The sequence below is a fragment of the Phyllobates terribilis genome, unplaced genomic scaffold (assembly GCF_046119375.1).
Source record: "Phyllobates terribilis strain yellow unplaced genomic scaffold, ASM4611937v1 Scaffold_9__5_contigs__length_417890890, whole genome shotgun sequence".
Classification (NCBI taxonomy): Eukaryota; Metazoa; Chordata; class Amphibia; order Anura; family Dendrobatidae; genus Phyllobates; species Phyllobates terribilis.
In genome coordinates, this window is record NW_027362769.1 from 384,396,898 (window position 1) to 384,421,024 (window position 24,127).

At 45.6% G+C, this 24,127-nt stretch overlaps 1 protein-coding gene across 1 annotated transcript; it reads right to left on the reverse strand.

Annotated features, from left to right (window-relative positions):
- Positions 1 to 495: 495 nt before the first annotated feature.
- SMIM22 (small integral membrane protein 22) lies at positions 496 to 17,884 on the reverse strand. Its single transcript, XM_073648563.1, has 4 exons — positions 17,728 to 17,884; positions 13,078 to 13,253; positions 5,138 to 5,220; positions 496 to 1,082 (listed from the first exon to the last, which is right to left on the reverse strand). The coding sequence occupies exons 2-4, from the start codon at positions 13,205 to 13,207 to the stop codon at positions 1,032 to 1,034; spliced, it is 264 nt and encodes an 87-aa protein (XP_073504664.1). The 5' UTR covers positions 13,208 to 13,253; positions 17,728 to 17,884; the 3' UTR covers positions 496 to 1,031.
- Between the last annotated feature and the right edge of the window lie 6,243 nt (positions 17,885 to 24,127).

The window sequence follows — 24,127 nt, forward strand, 5'->3', positions numbered from 1 at the left end:
CTCTGCCCCCTCGCTTCTTCTTCCTTCTCCTCTCGCCTTCGGCCCACTCAGGGCCCTCACTAGGCCTTCACACGTGCTGTAGGCCTTGGCTCGCCTAAGCACAGCAGCCAGCGTGCTGCTCTCTTCACTGCTCTCTGAGTGTCAGCACGCTCTCTGCTCAACTCTGAGCTGTGTTCCTCTCTCTCTGAACACTAAACTGAAACTCAACTGAGCTGCCTGGCTCCACCCTCCCTTTATATATCTCTAACGGGCTCCCTCTGCTGGTCTGAGGTGGTAGGGTGGAGGTGTGTGAATGTGTGAGGGCCTCTTGTGGAGAAGTCCATCCATGCACCCTACTGGGTTCTGTGGCACCAATGCACAGCAGGGCGCCACACCTGCACTGACAGTAGGGGGTAACGGAAGGAAAAAGCCTCGGTGCCCTTCTATCCTGCAAGGCATCATGGGACCCCGCTTCTCTCTGTACTTCTTAGTCCTTTCATACAAATTGAAAAAAAGTTTTGAAAGTTTTCTAAAACTTTTATTTTTCAGTAGAATAACTTATTTGCTTTTATATATATGTTTTTTTTTTTCCATCGATTTTGACTTTAAAGCTCCCTTCACACCCAAAGCTGCATCTACAATCCTCTAAGCACAGCCAGCGGTTCTGCTTCACCCCTGATGTAACCGCACACTAACATGTGAGCCCCGATCATGCATCGTTCTCTCGCAGGAAATCCTGAATGCAGCTCTGGGTGTGAGTGGAGTAAACCACGAAGAGTGCGGTGAAAAAGATACAACATTTACAAGACACAAAATCTGAGGACATCTATAAGAAATCAAATTGTCTCCATCAATGAAAGATGTGATTGCGCCCTCTAGTGGTGAATAAGGTTATGGCAGCATAAATTGTAATAATCAATATCTGTTCTATTTATACAATCAATGATATTACGTCCTACATGTGATAATAATCATCACTGCGCATGAGAAAACCTCAGCGGTTCTGTTTCATTGGCTCCATTAGCTTTCTGTCAACCCAGGGATGGGTGAGATTATGGCTCCAGAGCGAGATTGTCAACCCCAACTTTCTGTTTATATTTTCTCTGTAAAAAAATGAAAAATGACTACATTACATTACTGCTCCCTATGTACAAGAATATGACTACTATAATACTGCCCCTATGTACAAGAATATAACTACTATAATACTGCCCCTATGTACAAGAATATGACTACTATAATACTGCCCCTATGTACAAGAATATAACTACTATAATACTGCTCTCTATGTACAAGAATATAACTACTATAATACTGCTCCTATGTACAAGAATATAACTACTATAATACTTCCCCCTATGTACAAGAATATAACTACTATAATACTGCCCCCTATGTACAAGAATATATCTACTATAATACTGCTCCTATGTACAAGAATATAACTACTATAATACTTCCCCCTATGTACAAGAATATATCTACTATAATACTGCCCCCTATGTACAAGAATATAACTACTATAATACTGCCTCCTATGTACAAGAATATATCTACTATAATACTGCTCTCTATGTACAAGAATATAACTACTATAATACTGCCCCCTATGTACAAGAATATATCTACTATAATACTGCCCCCTATGTACAAGAATATAACTACTATAATACTGCCTCCTATGTACAAGAATATAACTACTATAATACTGCTCTCTATGTACAAGAATATAACTACTATAATACTGCCCCTATGTACAAGAATATAACTACTATAATACTGCTCCCTATGTACAAGAATATGACTACTATAATACTGCCCCTTTGTACAAGAATATAACTACTATAATACTGCTCTCTATGTACAAGAATATAACTACTATAATACTGACCCTATGTACAAGAATATAACTACTATAATACTGCTTCCTATGTACAAGAATATGACTACTATAATACTGCCCCTTTGTACAAGAATATAACTACTATAATACTGCTCCTATGTACAAGAATATAACTACTATAATACTGCCCCTATGTACAAGAATATAACTACTATAATACTGCCCCTATGTACAAGAATATAACTACTATAATACTGCTCCTATGTACAAGAATATAACTACTATAATACTGCTCCTATGTACAAGAATATAACTACTATAATACTGCTCCTATGTACAAGAATATAACTACTATAGTACTGCTCCTATGTACAAGAATATAACTACTATAATACTGCCCCCTATGTACAAGAATATAACTACTATAATACTGCCCCCTATGTACAAGAATATAACTACTATAATACTGCTCCTATGTACAAGAATATAACTACTATAATACTGCCCCTATGTACAAGAATATAACTACTATAATACTGCCCCTATGTACAAGAATATAACTACTATAATACTGCCCCTATGTACAAGAATATAACTACTATAATACTGCTCCCTATGTACAAGAATATGACTACTATAATACTGCCCCTATGTACAAGAATATAACTACTATAATACTGCCCCTATGTACAAGAATATAACTACTATAATACTGCTCCCTATGTACAAGAATATGACTACTATAATACTGCCCCTATGTACAAGAATATAACTACTATAATACTGCCCCTATGTACAAGAATATAACTACTATAATACTGCTCCTATGTACAAGAATATAACTACTATAATACTGCTCCTATGTACAAGAATATAACTACTCTAATACTGCTCCTATGTACAAGAATATAACTACTATAATACTGCCCCTATGTACAAGAATATAACTACTATAATACTGCCCCCTATATACAAGAATATAACTACTATAATACTGCCCCTATGTACAAGAATATAATACTATCTTCTCATTGTGTCCATGTACTGGACTCTCTTTTGTCTCCTCTTGTCCTCTCGTTATCATTAGTGAGTTATTATGAGCTGTTATCTGTCAGTTGATTACACATTATTACGGTACATATTATTACGGTACTGATATCGCAGGCAATTTCTTGTCCTGTTTCCGCTCTGAGATAAGTCAGGCTTTGTTAGGATTGTGCTGTATGTACTGGGATGTGGCGGCACTGGAGAGCTTCCTCCTTATCTGTTATACCTGTTACTACCTGTCGGCATTTCCTCTTGCTCCCCTCCCCCATACTCATGTGCTTTCATATGTTTATTGGGGGTTTGTCCGGGATGATGAGATTTTCGGTCATTATCCTCTCACTGATATCAATATTTCCTCCAGTCTCTGCAGCCAGAATCAAATTATTTTTTTCTATGGCTGAATGACTTGGAGAACAGAAATTGCAGCATTACTGGGAGGGTGGCGTGATATGGCGGCACTCTTTCTAGATTTATGGTATATGGTCCATGTGTCACTGGGGATTTTAATATTTCATTAGTCCTAGAATTTACTCAATATTTTGGAGTTAGTACATCTGACTATGATAGAGTGGAAATATGGAGTAAAGACTTCCATATCGAGGGGAGGTCACAGCGTGGAGGTCACAGCGTGGCGGTCACAACGTGGAGGTCCTTGGCATCCGGGCACAACCATCAGCTTCAACAGTCCTGGATACTTTGAGTATAGGAGCTATATGGTGGTATTCCTTTTAAGTACGGTATTTTATAGCATTGTGATTTCAGCACTCTGATGTGGAGCGATCTGGAGAGTGTACATTATGGCGGTAGTAATTGGAAACTGCGTTGTACTCTTATTTTGGCACCAGATGGTGGCATTATTTAGGTTATTGTTTTGCAGTATTTTGGGGATAGTGTGTGACACAGTTTGGCTTTTCAAGGACCTCCTTTTCCACCATTTCTTCTATGCTCTCAGTATGTGGCACTGTATGGCGGTTGCACGTTGGTACTCTGTCCTACACTTTATATGGCACTCTATGGCTGTATTACATGAGGGCTCTGTTCTATGGTTATTTCCGCAGTACTCTATTTGAGATTTTTTTGTACTGTATGGTGTTCTTAGGTGCACTATACTTCATTTACTTTACTCTATATGGTGGTATTCTATCAGTTTTTGGCACTGTATAGTGGTATAACATAAGTGCTATATGATACTATTATTTAGTAATGTGTGGTAGTATTAAATGGCTGCTCTACTCTACTGTTACTTTACACTCTATAGTGATACCTGGTGCTTTCTTTTACCATCATTTGGTACAGTATGGCGGTATTATGTAAGTGCGCTATTCTTCTGTTATTTACTACTTTATTTGGTACTGTATGGCGGTATTATGTAAGGGCTCTATTCTTCTGTTTACTACTTTATTTGGTATTGTATGGCGGTATTACGTAAGGGCTCTATTCTGTTTACTACTTTATTTGGTACTGTATGGCGGTATTATGTAAGGGCTCTATTCTGTTTACTACTTTATTTGGCACTGTATGGCGGTATTATGTAAGCGCTCTATTCTTCTGTTATTTACTACTTTATTTGGTACTGTATGGCGGCATTTAAGGGCTCTGTTCTGATATTTACAACTTTATTTGGTACTGTATGGCGGTATTATGTAAGTGCTCCTTTCTTCTGTTATTTACTACTTTATTTGGCACTGTATGGCGGTATTATGTAAGCGCTCTATTCTTCTGTTATTTACTACTTTATTTGGTACTGTATGATAGTAATATTTATGGGACATCTTGCACTGTATAGTGGTATTACTTTGGGATTGTGTCTACATCTAGTTGGTGGTGTATGGCGGTTTTATTAAGGACTCTATTCTACGGTTATTTTGGTGCTGTATAGTGGTACTAATCAGGTGCCCTATTGTGCTATTTTAGGCATGTTATGCTTGTATTATTTGGCTGCTCTATACTACTGATATTTGGGTAAGGTATGGCGGTTACACAAATAATCAGTGTGTGGTATTTGAGCACTATGTGGCGGTATTATTTGCGCACTATATTGCACTGATGACATCTCATACAACATAATGTGTAATTTCCCCTAAAATCCTGGAGTGTCGAGACCTAATCCAATATGGCACCCTAGGGGCGAGGTGTCTCCTCCGCCGGCGAGGCTGGCATGTCCTGTGTCTCGGTGTGCGCCAGGAATTCATTGCTTGCAGTTTGTGTCTTAGCGGAGCTGACAGATCGGTCAGTGGGGAGCAGGCGACAGGCGCAGACTCGTGTTACCTTGTCAACTTGGGAATCGCAGTCACAACAACAGCAGCAAAAGCATCTAACGAGGACCAAGAGGATGAGGAGGAGGATGAGCCCTGGGGACAGAAGGACGGATGACAGATGGCTCCATAATACATAATAACGTGACGGCTGATTGTATCCAGCGTGCGCATACTTCTATCGCTGGACTTTCTTCCGTTCCTAGGATCGCTCTTTTCCCAATAATCAGGCAGCGCAAACAGGTTGCCGCTCACCTGACGACTGAGCAAAGCAATTGTTCTTCAGGTGAAACGATCTTTTTATTTGCACAAAATATCATTGATCTCGGCAGCACATCGTTCTGTTTAACCAATATGTGCTGCTGACAACAATGGCAGCCTGTACGCACTGAGCAATGTATTGCAGATCAAAAGTGCAGTCTGCCTGTGTAGAGAGGCTGATAAACCACCGCCGATCAGCAAACATAGGCACAGGCTCAGGTACTCGATAAGTCACTCAGTAGCTCCCTGGGTAACCATCAAGTCTCTCAAAATTTCACTTACCTATTACACACTCTTTTAGGAGCTCACTTACGCACTGTGAATAGCTCAAATACCTACTAAAGTGCTCAGTGTTTCCTCCATCACCACCCTCACTTGCTCACACTCATTTGCTATGTTATTCCCTGAGGTGTTCAGCGTTTCCTCCATCACCACCCTCACTTGCTCACACTCAGACATCCCTGTTATCCCTGAGGCGCTCAGTGTTTCCTCCATTACCACCCTCACTTGCTATGTTATCTCCTGAGGTGCTCAGTGTTTCCTCCATTACCACCCTCACTTGCTATGTTATCCCCTGAGGTGCTCAGTGTTTCCTCCATTACCACCCTCACTTGCTCACACTCATTTCCTATGTTATCCTCTGAGGTGCTCAGTGTTTCCTCCATTACCACCCTCACTTGCTCAGTTCCTGTGTTATCCCCTGAGGCGCTCAGTGTTTCCTCCATCACCATTCTCACTTGCTCACACTCAATCCCTATGTTATCCCCTGAGGCGTTCAGTGTTTCCTTCATCACCACCCTCACTTGCTCACACTCAGTCCCTATGTTATCCCGAGGCTCTCAGTGTTTCCTTCATCGCCACCCTCGCTTGCTCACACTCAGTCCCTATGTTCTCCCCTGAGGCGCTCAGTGTTTTTTCCATTACCAACCTCAATTGCTCACAGTCATTTGCTATGTTATCCCCTGAGGTGCTCAGTGTTTCCTCCATTACCACCCTCACTTGCTCACACTCATTTGCTATGTTATCCCCTGAGGTGCTCAGTGTTTCCTCGATTACCACCCTCACTTGTTCACACTCATTTGCTATGTTCTCCCCTGAGGCGCTCAGTGTTTCCTCCATCACCACTCTCACTTGCTCACACTCATTTGCTATGTTATCCCCTGATTTTCTCAGTGTTTCCTTCATCACCACCCTCACGTACTCAGTTCCTATGTTATCCCCTGAGGCGCTCAGTGTTTCCTCCATCACCACCCTCACTTGCTCAGTTCCTGTGTTATCCCCTGAGGCGCTCAGTGTTTCCTTCATCACCACCCTCACTTGCTCAGTTCCTATGTTATCCCTTGAGGCGCTCAGTGTTTCCTTCATCACCACCCTCACTTTCTCAGTTCATCACCACCCTCACTTTCTCAGTTCATCACCACCCTCACTTGCTCAGTTCATCACCACCCTCACTTGCTCAGTTCATCACCACCCTCACTTGCTCAGTTCATCACCACCCTCACTTGCTCAGTTCCTATGTTATCCTCTGAGGCGCTCAGTGTTTCCTTCATCACCACCCTCACTTGCTCACACTCATTTGCTATGTTATTCCCTGAGGCGCTCAGTGTTTCCTCCATCACCACCCTCACTTTCTCACACTCATTTGCTATGTTATTCCCTGAGGCGCTCAGTGTTTCCTCCATCACCACCCTCACTTTCTCACACTCATTTGCTATGTTATTCCCTGAGGCGCTCAGTGTTTCCTCCATCACCACCCTCACTTGCTCACATTCAGACATCTCTGTTATTCCTGAGGTGCTCAGTGTTTTCTCCATCACCACTCTCACTTGCTCACACTCAGACATCTCTGTTATCCCTGAGGTGCTCAGTGTTTCCTCCATCACCACTCTCACTTGCTCACACTCAGACATCTCTGTTATCCCTGAGGTGCTCAGTGTTTCCTCCATCACCACTCTCACTTGCTCACACTCAGACATCTCTGTTATCCCTGAGGTGCTCAGTGTTTCCTCCATTACCACCCTCACTTGCTATGTTATCCCCTGAGGTGCTCAGTGTTTCCTCCATTACCACCCTCACTTGCTCACACTCATTTCCTACGTTATCCCCTGAGGTGCTCAGTGTTTCCTCCATTACCACCCTCACTTGTTCACACTCATTTGCTATGTTATCCCCTGAGGTGCTCAGTGTTTCCTCCATCACCACCCTCACTTGCTCACATTCAGACATCTCTGTTATTCCTGAGGTGCTCAGTGTTTTCTCCATCACCACTCTCACTTGCTCACACTCAGACATCTCTGTTATCCCTGAGGTGCTCAGTGTTTCCTCCATCACCACCCTCACTTGCTCACACTCAGCCGTCTCTGTTATCCCTGAGGTGCTCAGTGTTTCCTCCATTACCACCCTCACTTGTTCACACTCCTTTGCTATGTTATTCCCTGAGGCGCTCAGTGTTTCCTCCATTACCACATTACCAACCTCACTTGCTCACACTCATTTGCTATGTTATCCCCTGAGGTGCTCAGTGTTTCCTCCATTACCACCCTCACTTGCTCACACTCAGTCCCTATGTTATCCCCTGATGCGCTCAGTGTTTTTTCCATTACCAACCTCACTTGCTCACAGTCATTTGCTATGTTATCCCCTGAGGTGCTCAGTGTTTCCTCCATTACCACCCTCACTTGTTCACACTCATTTGCTATGTTCTCCTCTGAGGCTCTCAGTGTTTCCTCCATCACCACTCTCACTTGCTCACACTCATTTGCTATGTTATCCCCTGATTTTCTCAGTGTTTCCTTCATCACCACCCTCACGTACTCAGTTCCTATGTTATCCCCTGATGCGCTCAGTGTTTCCTCCATCACCACCCTCACTTGCTCAGTTCCTGTGTTATCCCTTGAGGCGCTCAGTGTTTCCTTCATCACCACCCTCACTTGCTCAGTTCCTATGTTATCCCTTGAGGCGCTCAGTGTTTCCTTCATCACCACCCTCACTTTCTCAGTTCATCACCACTCTCACTTGCTCAGTTCATCACCACCCTCACTTGCTCAGTTCATCACCACCCTCACTTGCTCAGTTCATCACCACCCTCACTTGCTCAGTTCATCACCACCCTCACTTGCTCAGTTCATCACCACCCTCACTTGCTCAGTTCATCACCACCCTCACTTGCTCAGTTCATCACCACCCTCACTTGCTCAGTTCATCACCACCCTCACTTGCTCAGTTCATCACCACCCTCACTAGCTCAGTTCATCACCACCCTCACTTGCTCAGTTCATCACCACCCTCACTTGCTCAGTTCATCACCACCCTCACTTGCTCAGTTCATCACCACCCTCACTTGCTCAGTTCATCACCACCCTCACTTGCTCAGTTCATCACCACCCTCACTTGCGCAGTTCATCACCACCCTCACTTGCGCAGTTCATCACCACCCTCACGTACTCAGTTCCTATGTTATCATGTTATCCTCTGAGGCGCTCAGTGTTTCCTTCATCACCACCCTCACTTGCTCACACTCATTTGCTGTGTTATTCCCTGAGGCGCTCAGTGTTTCCTCCATCACCACCCTCACTTGCTCACACTCAGACATCTCTGTTATCCCTGAGGTGCTCAGTGTTTCCTCCATTACCACCCTCACTTGCTATGTTATCCCCTGAGGTGCTCAGTGTTTCCTCCATTACCACCCTCACTTGCTCACACTGATTTCCTATGTTATCCCCTGAGGTGCTCAGTGTTTCCTCCATCACCACTCTCACTTGCTCACACTCATTTGCTATGTTATCCCCTGATTTTCTCAGTGTTTCCTTCATCACCACCCTCACGTACTCAGTTCCTATGTTATCCCCTGATGCGCTCAGTGTTTCCTCCATCACCACCCTCACTTGCTCAGTTCCTGTGTTATCCCCTGAGGCGCTCAGTGTTTCCTTCATCACCACCCTCACTTGCTCAGTTCCTATGTTATCCCTTGAGGCGCTCAGTGTTTCCTTCATCACCACCCTCACTTTCTCAGTTCATCACCACTCTCACTTGCTCAGTTCATCACCACCCTCACTTGCTCAGTTCATCACCACCCTCACTTGCTCAGTTCATCACCACCCTCACTTGCTCAGTTCATCACCACCCTCACTTGCTCAGTTCATCACCACCCTCACTTGCTCAGTTCATCACCACCCTCACTAGCTCAGTTCATCACCACCCTCACTTGCTCAGTTCATCACCACCCTCACTTGCTCAGTTCATCACCACCCTCACTTGCTCAGTTCATCACCACCCTCACTTGCTCAGTTCATCACCACCCTCACTTGCTCAGTTCATCACCACCCTCACTTGCTCAGTTCATCACCACCCTCACTTGCTCAGTTCATCACCACCCTCACTTGCTCAGTTCATCACCACCCTCACTTGCTCAGTTCATCACCACCCTCACTTGCGCAGTTCATCACCACCCTCACTTGCGCAGTTCATCACCACCCTCACGTACTCAGTTCCTATGTTATCATGTTATCCTCTGAGGCGCTCAGTGTTTCCTTCATCACCACCCTCACTTGCTCACACTCATTTGCTGTGTTATTCCCTGAGGCGCTCAGTGTTTCCTCCATCACCACCCTCACTTGCTCACACTCAGACATCTCTGTTATCCCTGAGGTGCTCAGTGTTTCCTCCATTACCACCCTCACTTGCTATGTTATCCCCTGAGGTGCTCAGTGTTTCCTCCATTACCACCCTCACTTGCTCACACTGATTTCCTATGTTATCCCCTGAGGTGCTCAGTGTTTCCTCCATCACCACTCTCACTTGCTCACACTCATTTGCTATGTTATCCCCTGATTTTCTCAGTGTTTCCTTCATCACCACCCTCACGTACTCAGTTCCTATGTTACCCCCTGATGCGCTCAGTGTTTCCTCCATCACCACCCTCACTTGCTCAGTTCCTGTGTTATCCCCTGAGGCGCTCAGTGTTTCCTTCATCACCACCCTCACTTGCTCAGTTCCTATGTTATCCCTTGAGGCGCTCAGTGTTTCCTTCATCACCACCCTCACTTTCTCAGTTCATCACCACTCTCACTTGCTCAGTTCATCACCACCCTCACTTGCTCAGTTCATCACCACCCTCACTTGCTCAGTTCATCACCACCCTCACTTGCTCAGTTCATCACCACCCTCACTTGCTCAGTTCATCACCACCCTCACTAGCTCAGTTCATCACCACCCTCACTTGCTCAGTTCATCACCACCCTCACTTGCTCAGTTCATCACCACCCTCACTTGCTCAGTTCATCACCACCCTCACTTGCTCAGTTCATCACCACCCTCACTTGCTCAGTTCATCACCACCCTCACTTGCTCAGTTCATCACCACCCTCACTTGAGCAGTTCATCACCACCCTCACTTGCGCAGTTCATCACCACCCTCACGTACTCAGTTCCTATGTTATCATGTTATCCTCTGAGGCGCTCAGTGTTTCCTTCATCACCACCCTCACTTGCTCACACTCATTTGCTGTGTTATTCCCTGAGGCGCTCAGTGTTTCCTCCATCACCACCCTCACTTGCTCACACTCAGACATCTCTGTTATCCCTAAGGTGCTCAGTGTTTCCTCCATTACCACCCTCACTTGCTATGTTATCCCCTGAGGTGCTCAGTGTTTCCTCCATTACCACCCTCACTTGCTCACACTGATTTCCTATGTTATCCCCTGAGGTGCTCAGTGTTTCCTCCATTACCACCCTCAATTGTTCACACTCATTTGCTATGTTATCCCCTGAGGTGCTCAGTGTTTCCTCCATCACCACTCTCACTTGCTCACACTCAGACATCTCTGTTATCCCTGAGGTGCTCAGTGTTTCCTCCATCACCACCCTCACTTGCTCACACTCAGTCCCTATATTATCCCCTGATGCGCTCAGTGTTTCCTCCATCACCACCCTCACTTGTTCACACTCATTTGCTATGTTATCCCCTGAGGCGCTCAGTGTTTCCTCCATCACCACCCTCACTTGCTCACACTCATTTGCTATATTATCCCCTGAGGTGCTCAGTGTTTCCTCCATTACCAACCTCACTTGCTCACACTCAGTCCCTATGTTATCCCCTGAGGTGTTCAGTGTTTCCTCCATTACCACCCTCACTTGCTCACACTCAATCCCTATGTTATCCCCTGAGGCGTTCAGTGTTTCCTTCATCACCACCCTCGCTTGCTCACACTCAGTCCCTATGTTATCCCCTGAGGCTCTCAGTGTTTCCTTCATCACCACCCTCACTTGTTCACACTCATTTGCTATGTTCTCCCCTGAGGCGCTCAGTGTTTCCTCCATCACCACTCTCACTTGCTCACACTCATTTGCTATGTTATCCCCTGTTTTTCTCAGTGTTTCCTTCTTCACCACCCTCACGTACTCAGTTCCTATGTTATCCCCTGAGGCGCTCAGTGTTTCCTCCATCACCACCCTCACTTGCTCAGTTCCTGTGTTATCCCCTGAGGCGCTCAGTGTTTCCTTCATCACCACTCTCACTTTCTCAGTTCATCACCACCCTCACTTGCTCAGTTCATCACCACTCTCACTTGCTCAGTTCATCACCACTCTCACTTGCTCAGTTCATCACCACCCTCACTTGCTCAGTTCATCACCACCCTCACTTGCTCAGTTCATCACCACCCTCACTTGCTCAGTTCATCACCACCCTCACTTGCTCAGTTCATCACCACCCTCACTTGCTCAGTTCATCACCACCCTCACTTGCTCAGTTCATCACCACCCTCACTTGCTCAGTTCATCACCACCCTCACTTGCTCAGTTCATCACCACCCTCACTTGCTCAGTTCATCACCACCCTCACTTGCTCAGTTCATCACCACCCTCACTTGCTCAGTTCCTATGTTATCCTCTGAGGCGCTCAGTGTTTCCTTCATCACCACCCTCACTTGCTCACACTCATTTGCTATGTTATTCCCTGAGGCGCTCAGTGTTTCCTTCATCACCACCCTCACTTGCTCACACTCATTTGCTATGTTATTCCCTGAGGCGCTCAGGGTTTCCTCCATCATCACCCTCACTTATTCACACTCATTTGCTATGTTATCCCCTGAGGCGCTCAGTGTTTCCTTCATCACCACCCTCACTTCCTCACCCTCATTTCCTATGTTATTCCCTGAGGCGCTCAGTGTTTCCTTCATCACCACCCTCACTTATTCACACTCATTTGCCATGTTATTCCCTGAGGTGCTCAGTGTTTCCTCCATCACTACCCTCACTTGCTCAGTTCCTGTGTTATCCCCTGAGGCGCTCAGTGTTTCCTCCATCACCACCCTCACTTACTCACACTCATTTGCTATGTTATCCCCTGATTTTCTCAGTGTTTCCTTCATCACCACCCTCACTTGCTCACACTCATTTGCTATGTTATCCCCTGAGGCGCTCAGTGTTTCCTTCATCACCACCCTCACTTGCTCAGTTCCTATGTTATCCCCTGAGGTGCTCAGTGTTTCCTCCATCACCACCCTCACTTCCTCACCCTCATTTCCTATGTTATCCCCTGAGGCGCTCAGTGTTTCCTTCATCACCACCCTCACTTGCTCAGTCCCTATGTTATCCCCTGAGGCGCTCAGTGTTTCCTCCATCTTGCTCACTCTCCGTCCCTGTGCCGCTCACATTCTTGTTGATACAAAATAGACAAGAAAAAATTCTCACCTATAAAAGTAAAGAAAATGGCAAAAGAGGCGATATCCCAGTCTGACTGGAACATCTGCTTGTTGGCGAGACGTCCCAGCACATCGTTCCACTGGTTTTCCAGCTGCTGTCCGATATTATTGCTGGTCATTGTGTGGTGTTAAGGTGGTGATGCCGCTTCTCTGTTATCCCGTCACCTTCCCACCAATCAAAAGAGACAAATATACCATTAATACAACATGGCGGCTGCTTCATGTATTTAGATTTTTAAAATTAAATTTTTTACTTGTTGTTTACTTGTTGTCATGATGACAGAAATAAAACAAATGTATTGTTTACTCTTTCCTATTTACAACATTGTTAATAGTCGTTATCTTTTTGGTTAGTTTTTTTTTTTGCTACCTGGAAACCATCAACAAGATGTTATATTATGTCCCCCTCTTAGCACTTGTCTGCCCTTTGAAGAAGCTGAAAGGGTGAAACCCTGGTCAGACATGACACTACGCTGAGTTTATGGTTTTATTTTCCTAAATTGGATAATATTGATGAGTTAACACTCCGGGCCGCTCCGTGGTTTATGGTGAACGATCTCAGCTGCCAGCGTTGCCTCGACCACACCTTTAGCTGCAGGATAAATATTATACGTCCTTGTTCCGTCGGCCAAGTGTGTGATTAACGTTGTATAATTCTTGCCCCAGAGATGATGGAGATGAGAAGAGACGGAGGAGACGGTATCATCACATATACAGTGCATTGTAAAAGTATTTGGCCCCCTTGAACTTTTCTACCTTTTGCCACATTTCTGGCTTCAAACATAAAGATATAAAATTCTAATTTTTTGGGGAAGAATCAACAACAAGTGGGACACAATCATGAAGTGTAACAAAATTTATTGGATTATTTTAAACTTTTTAAAAAAATTAAAAACTGAAAAGTGGAACGTGAAATATTATCCGGCCCCCTTGAGTTAATACTTTGTAGCGCCACCTTTTGCTGTGATTACAGCTGCATGTCGCTTGGGGTATGTCTCTATCATTTTTGCACATCGAGAGGCTGAATTTCTTGCCCATTCTTCCTTGTATAACAGCTCGAGCTCAGTGAGGTTGGATGGAGGGCTTTTGTGAACAGCAGTGTTCAGCTCTTTCCACAGATTCTCGATTGGATTCAGGTCTGGACTTTGACTTGGCCATTCTAACACCTGGATAGGTTTATTTTTGAACCATTCCATTGTAGATTTTGCTTTATGTTTGGGATCATTGTCTTGTTGGAAGATAAATCTCCGTCCCAGTCTCAGGTCTTTTGCAGACTCCAACAGGTTTTTCTAGAATGGTCCTGTATTTGGCTCCGTCCATCTTCCCATCAATTTTAACCATCTTCCCTGTCCCTGCTGAAGAAAAGCAGGCCCAAACCATGATGCTGCCACCACCATGTTTGACAGTGGGAATGGTGTTTTGAGGGTGATGAGCTGTGTTGCTTTTACGCCAAACATATCATTTGGCATTGTGGCCAAAAAGTTTGATTTTGGTTTCATCTGACCAGAGCACCTTATGCCACATGTTTGGTGTGTCTCCCAGGTGGCTTGTGGCAAACTTCAAACTAGACTTTTTATGGATATCTTTGAGAAATGGTTTTCTTCTTGCCATTCTTCCATAAAGGCCAGATTTGTGCAGTGAACGACTGATTGTTGTCCTACGGACAGACTCTCCCACCTCAGCTGTAGATCTCTGCATCCAGAGTGATCATGGGCCTTTTGGCTGCATCTCTGATCAGTCTTCTCCTTGTTCGAGATGAAAGTTTAGAGGGACGGCCGGGTCTTGGTAGATCTGCAGTGGTCTGATACTCCTTCCATTTCAATATGATCGCTTGCACACTGCTCCTTGAGATATTTAAAACTTGGGAAATCTTTTTGTATCCAAATCCGGCTTTAAACTTCGCCACAACAGTATCTCGGACCTGCCTGGTGTGTTCCTTGGTCTTCATGATGCTCTCTGCACTTGAAACAGAACCCTGAGACTATCACAGAGCAGGTGCATTTATACGGAGACCTGATTACACCCAGGTGGATTCTACTTATCATTACCAGTCATTTAGGAGAACATTGGATCCTTCAGAGATCCTCACTGAACTTCTGGAGTGAGTTTGCTGCACTGAAAGTAAAGGGGCCGAAAAATATTGCACGCCCCACTTTTCAGTTTGTTTGTTTTTAAAAAAAAGTTTAAAATATCCAATAAATTTTGTTCCACTTCATGATTGTGTCCCACTTGTTGTTGATTCTTCCCCCCAAAAATAGAATTTTATATCTTTATGTTTGAAGCCAGAAATGTGGCAAAAGGTAGAAAAGTTCAAGGGGGCCAAATACTTTCACAATGCACTGTATAATCAGGAAAATAAGTATTAGATACACTGTTGATTTTGCAAGTTTTCCCACCTACAGAGAATGGAGAGGTCTGTAATTTTTATCGTAGGTCACTTCACCTGTGAGAGACTTAATCTGGTCTGATTTTTACATAATTAATTTGCATTTTATTACATGAAATAAGTATTTGATACAATAGAAAAACAGAACTTAATATTTGGTCCAGAAACCTTTGTTACAATTACAGAGGTCAGACATTTTCTGCAGTTCTTGACCAGGTTTGTACACACTGCAGCAGGGATTTTGGCCCCCTCCTCCATACAGATCTTCTCCTGATCTTTCAGGTTTTGGAGCGGTTGCTGGACAACATTTGAGTTGCAGCTCCCTGCAAAGATTTTCTATAGGGTTCAGGGCTGGAGACTGGCTAGGCCACTCCAGGACCATGAAATGCTTCTTACGGAGCCACTCCTTAGTTGCCCTGGCTGTGTGTTTCGGGTCACTGTCTTGCTGGAAGACCAAGCCACGACCCATTTTCAATGCTCTTACTGAGGGAAGGAGGAGGTTGACCAAAATCTCAGGATACATGACCCCATCCATCCTCCCTTCAATACGGTGCAGTCGTCCTGTCCCCTTTGCAGAAAAGCACCACCAAAGTATGATGTTTCCCCCACCATGCTTCACGGTTGGCATGGTGTTCATTGGGTTGTACTCATCCTTCTTCCTCCAAACACAGCGAGTAGAGTTGATACCAAAAAGTTGTATTTGTACCACATGACCTTCTCCCATGCCTCTTCTGGATCATCCAGATGGTCATTGGCGAACTTCAAACGGGCCTGGACATGTGCTGGTGTGACCAGGGGGACCTTGCGTGTCCTGTAGGATTTTAATCCATGATGGCATAATGTGTTACTAACGGTAATGTTTGAGACTGTGGTCCCAGCTCTCTTCAGGTCATTGACCAGGTCCTCCCACGTAGTTCTGGGCTGATTAATGACCTCTCTCAGAATCATCCTTACCCCACGAGGCGAGATCTTTCATGGAGCCCCAGAACAGGAAAGATTGACAGTCATCTTGTGTTTCTTCCATTTTCTAATAATTGTGCCAACAGTTGTTGCCTTCTCACCAAGCTGCTTGCCTATTGTCCTGTAGCCCATCCCAGTCTTGAGCAGGTCTACAATTTTGTCCCTGGTGTCCTTGGACAGCTCTTTGGTCTTGGCCATGATGGAGAGGTTGGAGTGTGATTGATTGTGTGGACAGGTGTCTTTTATACAGGTAACGAGTTCAAACAGGTCTATTAATACAGGTAATGAGTACAGAGTAGGAGGGCTTCTTAAAGAAAAACAAACCGGTCTGTGAGAGGCAGAATTCTTGCTGGTTGGTAGGTGATGAAATACTTATTTCATACAATAAAATGTAAATTAATTATGTAAAAATCCTACAATGTGACTTTCTGTTTTTTTTTTTAGATTCTGTCTCTCACAGGTGAAGTGACCTACAATAAAAATTACAGACCTCTCCATTCTCTGTAGGTGGGAAAACCTGCAAAATCAGCAGTGGATCAAATACTTATTTCCCCACTGTAAATATGTAGATCTAGTACCGCAATAACACAGCGGCCATATTGTACATGGAAACTAGAGCACCCTGTGTAAGGGCCAATGGCGGAGAAGAAGGGACCTCCGCCCCCATATAATAATCCCACGTATCTGCGGATCAGATCCCGCAGTCGCTTCCTCGCCTGTTAATAATTCTTCACGATCTTCTCACAGCCAACATAACTGCGAGACGTCGAAACCTGCGGCATCAATAGAAAGGAGGGGGATGGGTTGAAAGTGTCTGCGGGCACCGTGCCCCTATAGTGCCCTTACAATGGTAACGATAGGGGTCACCTAATCACCTCCAGGATGACACATTGTCCCTGCCCTGATACATTGTACCGGCCCTCAGCTCTACAGAGGATTATTTAGACCGGATGCAATTGCAACAAACTCCCAGCTGCGGTTCAGGATAGATTTTCTTCTTAATGTTCCCATTCACTGACTGCAGACAGAGATGGTGAGAATGGCGAGGAGCGGACACTGAAATCACAGCAGCACCAGCACAAATCTCTGTTACATTTTAGCTTCACTGACACATTGTAACAAACCCTCTGCTGTGAGAAGTATCATGTCATGGCTTTCAGCCCTTGGATTTATGTTCTCATTCACTGACAGCAAGCAGAGATGTGACATTGCTCTGCCGATACCTGGGGGGATTGGGAACATACGGAAAATCATCCGATACTCGGGGGTGCTACTGATAATGGGGGTGCGTACCTGCAAAGGGAGAGGTCCGGGCAGCCGGAGTGTGGCGTCGCTCGTCTTCCTGCTTCCTGCATTGTGGGTAGGTGAATCGCCAAACGCCCAGGTGAAGAGCCTGCGTGACAACCTGCGGAGGAGGAGGAGGAGGAGGAGGAGGAGGAGGGGAGTAGTAGTCAGGAAGAGCAGAGATCTGCACGAATCCTAACCCTAGTGCCGTTCACGGCTCGTCCTGCTCACAGCTGAGGGTTTGTCACAATTGTATGCGGTCTGGAACACATCAGAGGAACAAATCTCTGCTAGTTTGTTACAATGTATCAGGTCATAAAGGATCGGCCAGACTGGATACAATTGTAACAAACCATCAGCTGTGGGCAGAACAAGCCATTATTGATGACACCATCTCTCTACTGCCCCCTATTGGAGGGAGCTGCCCTAAAAAGTCAATGATTTGTGCTGACCCCGCTCAGACGATGAGGACCCTTCCCCCTTATCAGACGACCCCTGGAGAGGTATCGATCACAGCGCCGCTGCGCTCAGCTCAATCACTGAGAATAATGGTTCATCAATAAAGTCGTGACTGGTCAGTCATCACTAAACCTATAACATAAGGGAGAAACCCAATAACCCCATTGCACAGTGCCCCCCGGATCAAAGTAATATGCAAGAGCAAAAGTGGGCCAGAAGGCAACGGGTTAATCAGGTCTCATAAACCTGCTATAGGGCTCAGAGCCCCAAATAACCAAATACTTAGTTATTTACCGTATGCATGATCCAACACCAGAGGGCGTTATCTGCACACTATGCTGGAATTCAATTGAATACATCTGTATAGAGGGAGCTCCCCATACTGGTGACTGCAGACACAATCTTATTATGTATCTCTGTATACAGGGAGCTCCCTCTAGTGGTGGCTGCAGACAGAATCTTATCATGTGTCTGTATAGAGGGAGCTCCCTCTAGTGGTGACTGCAGACAGAATCTTATCATGTATCTCTGTATACAGGGAGCTCCCCCTAGTGGTGACTGCAGACAGAATATTATCATGTGTCTGTATAGAGGGAGCTCCCACTAGTGGTGGCTGTAGACAGGATCTTATCATGTATCTCTATATACAGGGAGCTCCCCCTAGTGATGGCTACAGACAGAATCTTATCATGTATCTCTATCTCTGTATACAGGGAGCTCCCCCTAGTGGTAGCTGTAGACAGGATCTTATCATGTATCTCTGTATACAGGGAGCTCCCCCTAGTGGTGGCTGCAGACAGAATCTTATCATGTATCTCTGTATACAGGGAGCCCCCCTAGTGGTGACTGCAGACAGGATCTTATCATGTATCTCTGTATACAGGGAGCTCCCCCTATTGGTCACTGCAGACAGGATCTTATCATGTATCTCTGTATACAGGGAGCTCCCCCTAGTGGTGGCTGTAGACAGGATCTTATCATGTATCTCTGTATAGAGGGAGCTCCCCCTAGTGGTAGCTACAGACAGAATCTTATCATGTATCTCTGTATACAGGGATCTCCCCCTAGTGGTGGCTGCAGACAGAATATTATCATGTGTCTGTATAGAGGGAGCTCCCACTAGTGGTGGCTGTAGACAGGATCTTATCATGTATCTCTATATACAGGGAGCTCCCCCTAGTGATGGCTACAGACAGAATCTTATCATGTATCTCTGTATACAGGGAGCTCCCCCTAGTGGTAGCTGTAGACAGGATCTTATCATGTATCTCTGTATATAGGGAGCTCCCCCTAGTGGTGGCTGCAGACAGAATCTTATCATGTATCTCTGTATACAGGGAGCCCCCCTAGTGGTGACTGCAGACAGGATCTTATCATGTATCTCTGTATACAGGGAGCTCCCCCTATTGGTCACTGCAGACAGGATCTTATCATGTATCTCTGTATACAGGGAGCTCCCCCTAGTGGTGGCTGTAGACAGGATCTTATCATGTATCTCTGTATAGAGGGAGCTCCCCATACTGGTGACTGCAGACACAATCTTATTATGTATCTCTGTATACAGGGAGCTCCCTCTAGTGGTGGCTGCAGACAGAATCTTATCATGTGTCTGTATAGAGGGAGCTCCCTCTAGTGGTGACTGCAGACAGAATCTTATCATGTATCTCTGTATACAGGGAGCTCCCCCTAGTGGTGACTGCAGACAGAATATTATCATGTGTCTGTATAGAGGGAGCTCCCACTAGTGGTGGCTGTAGACAGGATCTTATCATGTATCTCTATATACAGGGAGCTCCCACTAGTGGTGGCTGCAGACAGAATCTTATCATGTATCTCTGTATACAGGGAGCTCCCCCTAGTGGTAGCTGTAGACAGTATCTTATCATGTATCTCTGTATAAAGGGAGCTCCCCCTAGTGGTAGCTGTAGACAGGATCTTATCATGTATCTCTGTATAGAGGGAGCTCCCCCTAGTGGTGGCTGCAAACAGAATCGTATCATGTATCTCTGTATACAGGGAGCTCCCCCTAGTGGTAGCTACAGACAGAATCTTATCATGTATCTCTGTATACAGGGATCTCCCCCTAGTGGTGGCTGCAGACAGAATATTATCATGTGTCTGTATAGAGGGAGCTCCCACTAGTGGTGGCTGTAGACAGGATCTTATCATGTATCTCTATATACAGGGAGCTCCCCCTAGTGATGGCTACAGACAGAATCTTATCATGTATCTCTGTATACAGGGAGCTCCCCCTAGTGGTAGCTGTAGACAGGATCTTATCATGTATCTCTGTATACAGGGAGCTCCCCCTAGTGGTGGCTGCAGACAGAATCTTATCATGTATCTCTGTATACAGGGAGCCCCCCTAGTGGTGACTGCAGACAGGATCTTATCATGTATCTCTGTATACAAGGAGCTCCCCCTATTGGTCACTGCAGACAGGATCTTACCATGTATCTCTGTATACAGGGAGCTCCCCCTAGTGGTGGCTGTAGACAGGATCTTATCATGTATCTCTGTATAGAGGGAGCTCCCCATACTGGTGACTGCAGACACAATCTTATTATGTATCTCTGTATACAGGGAGCTCCCTCTAGTGGTGGCTGCAGACAGAATCTTATCATGTGTCTGTATAGAGGGAGCTCCCTCTAGTGGTGACTGCAGACAGAATCTTATCATGTATCTCTGTATACAGGGAGCTCCCCCTAGTGGTGACTGCAGACAGAATATTATCATGTGTCTGTATAGAGGGAGCTCCCACTAGTGGTGGCTGTAGACAGGATCTTATCATGTATCTCTATATACAGGGAGCTCCCCCTAGTGGTGGCTGCAGACAGAATCTTATCATGTATCTCTGTATACAGGGAGCTCCCCCTAGTGGTAGCTGGAGACAGGATCTTATCATGTATCTCTGTATACAGGGAGCTCCCCCTAGTGGTGGCTGCAGACAGAATCTTATCATGTATGTCTGTATACAGGGAGCCCCCCTAGTGGTGACTGCAGACAGGATCTTATCATGTATCTCTGTATACAGGGAGCTCCCCCTATTGGTCACTGCAGACAGGATCTTATCATGTATCTCTGTATACAGGGAGCTCCCCCTAGTGGTGGCTGTAGACAGGATCTTATCATGTATCTCTGTATACAGGGAGCTCCCCCTAGTGGTAGCTACAGACAGAATCTTATCATGTATCTCTGTATACAGGGATCTCCCCCTAGTGGTGGCTGCAGACAGAATCTTATCATGTGTCTCTGTATACAGGGAGCTCCCCCTAGTGGTAGCTGCAGACAGAATCTTATCATGTGTCTCTGTATACAGGGAGCTCCCCCTAGTGGTGGCTGCAGACAGGATCTTATCATGTATCTCTGTATACAGGGAGCTCCCCCTACTGATGGCTGCAGACAGAATCTTATCATGTATCTCTGTATACAGGGAGCTCCCCCTAGTGGTGGCTGCAGACAGGATCTTATCATGTATCTCTGTATACAGGGAGCTCCCCCTTGTGATGGCTGCATACAGAATCTTATCATGTATCTCTGTATACAGGGATCTCCCCCTAGTGGTGGCTGCAGACAGGATCTTATCATGTATCTCTGTATACAGAGAGCTCCCCCTAGTGGTAGCTGTAGAAAGGATCTTATCATGTATCTCTGTATACAGGGAGCTCCCCCTAGTGGTAGCTGTAGACAGGATCTTATCATGTATCTCTGTATACAGGGAGCTCCCCCTAGTGATAGCTGTAGAAAGGATCTTATCATGTATCTCTGTATACAGGGAGCTCCCCCTAGTGGTAGCTGTAGACAGGATCTTATCATGTATCTCTGTATACAGGGAGCTCCCCCTTGTGGTGGCTGCAGACAGAATCTTATCATGTATCTCTGGATACAGGGAGCTCCCCCTAGTGGTGGCTGCAGACAGAATCTTATCCTGTATCTCTGTATACAGGGAGCTCCCCCTAGTGGTGACTGCAGACAGAATCTCATCATTTATCTCTGTACACAGGAAGCTCCCCCTAGTGATGGCTGCAGAAAGAATCTTATCATGTATCTCTGTATACAGGGAGCTCCCCCTAGTGGTGGCTGCAGACAGAATCTTATCATGTATCTCTGTATACAGGGAGCTCCCCCTAGTGGTGGCTGCAGACAGAATCTCATCATTTATCTCTGTATACAGGAAGCTCCCCCTAGTGATGGCTGCAGACAGAATCTTATCATATATCTCTGTATACAGGGAGCCCCCCTAGTGGTGGCTGTAGACAGGATCTTATCATGTATCTCTGTATACAGGGAGCCCCCCTAGTGGTGGCTGTAGACAGGATCTTATCATGTATCTCTATGTACAGGGAGCTCCCCCTAGTGGTAGCTGTAGACAGGATCTTATCATGTATCTCTGTATAGAGGGAGCCCCCCTAGTGGTGGCTGCAGACAGAATCTTATCATGTATCTCTGTATACAGGGAGCTCCCCCTAGTGGTAGCTGTAGACAGGATCTTATCACGTATCTCTGTATAGAGGGAGCTCCCTCTAGTGGTGACTGCAGACAGAATCTTATCATGTACCTCTGTATACAGGGAGCTCCTCCTAGTGGTGGCTGCAGACAGGATCTTATCATGTATCTCTGTATACAGGGAGCTCCCCCTAGTGGTGGCTGCAGACAGGATCTTATCATGTATCTCTGAATACAGGAAGCTCCCCCTAGTGGTGGCTGCAGACAGAATCTTATCATGTATCTCTGTATACAGGGAGCTCCCCCTAGTGGTGACTGCAGACAGAATCTTATCATGTGTTTCTGTATACAGGGAGCTCCCCCTAGTGATGGCTGCAGACAAAATCTTATCATGTATCTCTGTATACAGGGAGCTCCCCCTAGTGGTAGCTGTAGACAGGATCTTATCATGTATCTCTATATAGAGGGGGCTCCCACTAGTGGTGGCTGCAGACAGGATCTTATCATGTATCTCTGTATACAGGGAGCTCCCCCTAGTGGTGGCTGCAGACAGAATCTTATCATGTATCTCTGTATACAGGGAGCTCCCCCTAGTGGTGGCTGCAGACACAATCTTATTTATCTCTGTATACAGGGAGCTCCCCCTAGTGGTAGCTGTAGACAGGATCTTATCATGTATCTCTGTATAGAGGGAGTTTCCCCTACTGATGGCTGCAGACAGAATCGTATCATGTATCTCTGTATACAGGGAGCTCCCCCTAGTGGTGGCTGCAGACAGAATCTTATCATGTATCTCTGTATAGAGGGAGCTTCCCCTGGTGGTGGCTGTAGACAGAATCTTATGTATCTCTGTATAGAGGGAGCTCCCCCTAGTGATGGCTGCAGACAGAATTGTATCATGTATCTCTGTATACAGGGAGCTCCCCCTAGTGGTGGCTGCAGACAGAATCTTATCATGTATCTCTGTATAGAGGGAGCTCCTTCTAGTGGTGGATGTAGACCGAATCTTATCATGTATCTCTGTATAGAGGGAGCTCCCCCTAGTGATGGCTGCAGACAGAATCTTATCATGTATCTCTGTATACAGGGAGCTCCCCCTAGTGGTAGCTGTAGACAGGATCTTATCATGTATCTCTGTATACAGGGAGCTCCCCCTAGTGGTAGCTGTAGACAGGATCTTATCATGTATCTCTGTACAGAGGGAGCTCCCCCTAGTGGTGGCTGCAGACACAATCTTATCATTTATCACTGAATACAGGGAGCTCCCCCTAGTGGTAGCTGTAGACCGGATCTTATCATGTATCTCTGTATACAGGGAGCTCCCCCAAGTGGTAGCTGTAGACAGGATCTTATCATGCATCTCTGTATAGAGGGAGCTCCCCCTAGTGGTGGCTGCAAACAGAATCGTATCATGTATCTCTGTATACAGAGAGCTCCCCCTAGTGGTGACTGCAGACAGAATCTTATCATGTGCCTCTGTATACAGGGAGCTCCCCCTAGTGGA

Coding starts and splice junctions, on each gene's coding strand:
- SMIM22 (XM_073648563.1), bottom strand. CDS start 13,207: ATGACCAGCAATAATATCGGACAGCAGCTGGAAAACCAGTGGAACGAT. Junction 5,221..13,077: donor CATTTTCTTTACTTTTATAG/GTGAGAATTTTT, acceptor TTCTGTCCCCAG/GGCTCATCCTCCTCCTCATC. Junction 1,083..5,137: donor GCGATTCCCAAGTTGACAAG/GTAACACGAGTC, acceptor ATTTTTTTACAG/AGAAAATATAAACAGAAAGT.